The 4,349-nt window shown below is 29.1% G+C and overlaps 2 protein-coding genes across 2 annotated transcripts in view; one reads left to right on the forward strand and one right to left on the reverse strand.

Annotated features, from left to right (window-relative positions):
* Positions 1-1,023: 1,023 nt before the first annotated feature.
* On the reverse strand, positions 1,024-1,972 carry LOC108733259 (intraflagellar transport protein 43 homolog). The gene is made up of 5 exons (XM_018464352.2): positions 1,806-1,972; positions 1,617-1,753; positions 1,522-1,551; positions 1,353-1,466; positions 1,024-1,277 (listed from the first exon to the last, which is right to left on the reverse strand). Exons 1-5 carry the CDS (start codon positions 1,833-1,835, stop codon positions 1,055-1,057), a joined length of 534 nt encoding a protein of 177 aa, XP_018319854.1. The 5' UTR covers positions 1,836-1,972; the 3' UTR covers positions 1,024-1,054.
* A 1,201-nt stretch (positions 1,973-3,173) lies between these two features.
* The window catches only part of LOC108733256 (UDP-glucuronosyltransferase 2A3), a 12,817-nt gene continuing 11,641 nt past the window's right edge, over positions 3,174-4,349 (forward strand). The window contains exon 1 of the mRNA XM_018464349.1: positions 3,174-3,783. Coding sequence (XP_018319851.1) covers positions 3,590-3,783 — 194 coding nt within the window. The 5' untranslated portion in view covers positions 3,174-3,589. The remainder of the gene's footprint in view (positions 3,784-4,349) is intronic.

The raw sequence follows: 4,349 nt of genomic DNA on the forward strand, positions 1-4,349 counted from the left end.
CAAAATATTTTCACTTTAGTTTTTTTATTGTAAAATATCTTTTAAAAAATTTATTTGAATGGTTTATCATCATCACGCTCGACAGTTCTAAGACTGGTTTGACATGCACCTTCATTCCTTCCTATATCTTAAGTTAATCTTCGCATTTCCCTAAAACTAGAACATCCCACATCCTTAACTATTTGCGAACGGTAATCTAATCTAAGTACAACAATCGTTTTCAATTTTTTAAATTAACCGCATAATTAAAGCATAGAAGTGACTTCTTTTTATTGAAAGCGACTCGATCCTGCGCTATCCTCTGCTTTATATCCCTACTACTCCTTCCTAGATACCTAAAATCAGACACTTCTTCTAATCATTCGACTTCCATTTTTATATTCGATCTTTCCCTACTTCCCTTGCTTACCAGTATTTTTGTTTTACTTTTTTTATTTATACAATGCTATTTTGTCATTACCGCTTTCATTTTATTTAAAGCTATCTCTAACTCTTCCTTGCTAGATGCTAATACTGCTAACTACTGCATACTAATTTTTTGTCCCTCTATATCTACCCTTCTATAGTTTATAATTTCAAAAAATTTTTGTCGGATCAGTTTTTGACCTTCCGCGAGCCGCCGATTGTTGGCTGTTGCTCTAACGTAAAGCTTAGGTTGGTTCAATTACGTATACAAAACGGATTTACCTGCTGATCCGGGAAATCTCATAAACGAATATTTAAAATAATAGAAAATATAATAACATACTTATTCAAAACGCTTCTTTTTATAAATTAGACCAGTAAAAATAATTGAACAAAAAAAAATAAATATAATAAGAAAAACTCATTACACTCAAAAGTATGGAACTTTAATTTGTCTTGTATTTAAATTTTGAAGAAAAGTAAATTAGTATCTCTTGGTTTTCCCCTACAGTAATAAAAATTAATCATTTTCATTATTCATCATTACAAACAACCCATCAATGAATGCTTGTTATTGTTTCTTTATAGTGCATGCATTTTTACACCCTTTATTTGATTGAAATGAAATTTTTGTGAATTGTGCACATTTTTATTTAATGCCATCAAATTTACATATATCACTCCATAATGAGTCCATACTCCATGAAATATCTGCCTCTTTAATATCCTTTTCAAGATGTAAATGTTTTGCCAGAAAATTCAATGATATGTCTCCATTTTTTGTTTTCAGTTTAGCTTGTGACAGTGGACTATTACCCTCAGTAGACAATTCAAAATCCAACTCTTGATATGTAGAAGTATTTACAGCTAGTCTAATGTAATTAAAATTATGATTTAGCTAAACGTATTACATGGATCTTTATTATTATAAGTAAATAGCAACTTACAAGTGTGACTTCAAACTCTTATTTTCCATAGGTTCATCTTGCAATTCTTCTATATCTGGAATTACAGGAATGTCATCATCAGAATCATCAATTTTATAAGTTTTAAATCGATCTCTAAAATAAATAATGTATTATTTGACCATTATAACCACAACATTCCATTACTTACTGATCAATAAAATTAGTTTTAGACTTATTTCTGAAAAAGAGTAATAATTTAAACACTACAGATTTACTGCAACAAAGTAGGTATGTTAGAAGTACTTAAGTTTTATTCCTTCCTCTGCCCAACCACCTCTTTTACTATTTAAATTAATTTCTGGTGAACCATCTTGCTGTTTGCTTGTTAAATTTTCCTTGTCATTATTTTTATTGGCAGAACGTTTTTTCCTTGAAAACCCCTTAAAAAAATTAATAAAAAAAATGTATTAACAAAATTATAGCAAAAATTACAAGTAAATTGGAATCTTCGCCCCAGTCCATTTTCTGTGTGGTTCGAATCCAAGCAAAAGTAACCCATTAATTGCCCATTAGTGTAACGCTATTATCTATGCTGTAACGCATGTGTAACACATAGATAATGTATAACTTCTTACTTTACCTTCCTGCACCATAGATAAAATCATAGACAAAATAATATTCCGCTAATGTCTATGCCGCTAACAACATTATCTATCTACCTAAGAAATGACAGAATTTTCAAATACTTACTTGCAATTGGTCCAATATGAATTGTTCCATGTTGTTGGTATTATTTAAATAAGAGAAGTACAAAAAGTCATTTATCCAAAGTAAAATATATACCTGATTTTACTAAATAAAAATAGTAAAANCTGAAACAGTCGAGACCTCATATATGATACTTTCTTGTCTTGTATTAATTAATGCTTATTATTAATACGTTTTGTATTATATCGTAATGATTCTTAAGGATATATATTAAAAGCAAAGACGTATTACCTGGTAGGTACCTAATGTCTATGCCGCTAACAACATTATCTATCTACCTAAGAAATGACAGAATTTTCAAATACTTACTTGCAATTGGTCCAATATGAATTGTTCCATGTTGTTGGTATTATTTAAATAAGAGAAGTACAAAAAGTCATTTATCCAAAGTAAAATATATACCTGATTTTACTAAATAAAAATAGTAAAATTGTATGCTTAAGAAAACAATTTTAAAATTAAACAAACTAGGGTAAATTATTTATTGTTAAAATGATCTTCATCAACTGCTTTCGATTCTGCATTACACGAACTTCCTTAACAAAGTTCTGTTTTAACACATTTTCATTTCTACATTCATGTTTAGGTTTTTGTCCAAAAACTACAAAGGTTTTAAAAATGAAAGGTATAGTATTTCTCACGTTTGATGTAAACAAGGATTGAAATAAAATGTGCATACATGAGCAGATATGTACATTAATTTTGTTGTCAAATAATTTAATTATTGAATAAAAAGAGTAACATGAGCTCTGATATGGTTTATTATTTTTGCTGATTCTCAAGAATAATGATTTTCCTATTTTATATAGGTAATATATTTTTTTTACATTGATAATATTATTTAAGTACACGAATTCTTCGCGAATGTACCAATCATTTACATTCAGATCGTAGCATTAAAGAACAATTTATATTGACACAGTATATTTTTTAAAGTCGCCATTCACTGCCAAAAACTTTTATTACGTTGATAATACAGATTTTAGAGACCAAATAATTAATTAATAAGTAAACATTTTAAAAATTAACTCAATAGTTATACAAAAATGAATCAATTGGCAGCGTTATCTCAGATCGTAAGCATCGATGTTTTATTTGTCTCGCTCCAACATGTATATTAAACAAATTCTCCCACTACGTTTTAAAAATTTTGCGAATTTATTTCGTTTACCGCGACGCGACGTCTTAAAGTGGTTACTGGTTATTTACTTTTGAGTGCGCCGCGCTGCGTACTACGAAACCTTGTAAATTGGTTTTTTAATTATTCTATCGCAATAAAATATTCATTTATCTCATTTGTAAATAAATGCGTACAGGTCATGTTATCGAAACGCGAAAATTTTATTGTAATTCATTCTAAAATAATTTAATTGTATGTAGAAGTCCGCGCGTTCGCTCACACTGTAGTTTCTTTTGTCTTTCGCAATCAATCAACAATAGGTGGTCGTTCAGTATAGTAACAGAAGTAGTTGAATCACAAACTCGAAAGTGTTTTTGTAATATTCAAGATGAGGATTGTACCAGTGTTTTTTGCGATACTAAGCGGCATTGCGACGGTGCTAAGCTATAGGATATTAGGTTTATTACCCTATAATGGAAGAAGCCACTTTATAATGTTTGAGCCGCTTTTCAAAGCACTCGCTGCAAGAGGACATGAGGTGGATGTACTTAGTCATTTTCCTCAAAAACAAAAGATACCCAGGTAACAATAAAAAAATATTGAATAAAAAAAGTTTTCGAAAACAAACTGTATAGTAAAAATTTGACGAGAACGTCCAAATATTTTATCAAGAATCCTATTTCTAAATAATATTATAATTGCGAATTTGTTTGTTTATTACCCTTTCAAGCCTTAACTAGTCAACCGATCATAATGAATTTTTTTACACACATTGTTAGAGGTGCAGAAAAGGACATAGGGTACCTTTTATAAAACAAAAATACAAATTAGTTTTATATGGTCGTCGATGACCTGTGACACGTATTTACTATATTAACGCGAGTAAAAACTAGTAGCTAATACAGATTGCTAAAAAACATGGTATGTTGTTTATTTGGTTTTAATTATACAAAAAAATATTTACAATGAGACAAGCAATTTCCGATGAACTTAAATATTATAACTAAATTTGAGGTGGTATTATATCCCAAATATTTGTTTTTAACAATTTTTAAAATTGTTAATTCCTAATGCCAGGGGTGGTTTATGATGGGATTGAGTAGTAACTTGAGTGTGTTTATATTAATATTGTAATTATATTGTATTAT

Source organism: Agrilus planipennis, unplaced genomic scaffold (assembly GCF_000699045.2).
Source record: "Agrilus planipennis isolate EAB-ADULT unplaced genomic scaffold, Apla_2.0 scaffold76, whole genome shotgun sequence".
In the NCBI taxonomy this organism is placed as follows: Eukaryota; Metazoa; Arthropoda; class Insecta; order Coleoptera; family Buprestidae; genus Agrilus; species Agrilus planipennis.

Excerpts from the sequence above, each read along its gene's own strand:
- LOC108733259 (XM_018464352.2), bottom strand. The coding sequence starts at position 1,835 with ATGGACTGGGGCGAAGATTCCAATTTACTT. Across the intron at positions 1,552-1,616 it reads GAGGAAGGAATAAAACTTAA|AAATAAGTCTAAAACTAATT; the intron begins GTACTTCTAACA and ends ACTCTTTTTCAG. Across the intron at positions 1,278-1,352 it reads AAGAGTTTGAAGTCACACTT|ACTAGCTGTAAATACTTCTA; the intron begins GTAAGTTGCTAT and ends TAATTACATTAG.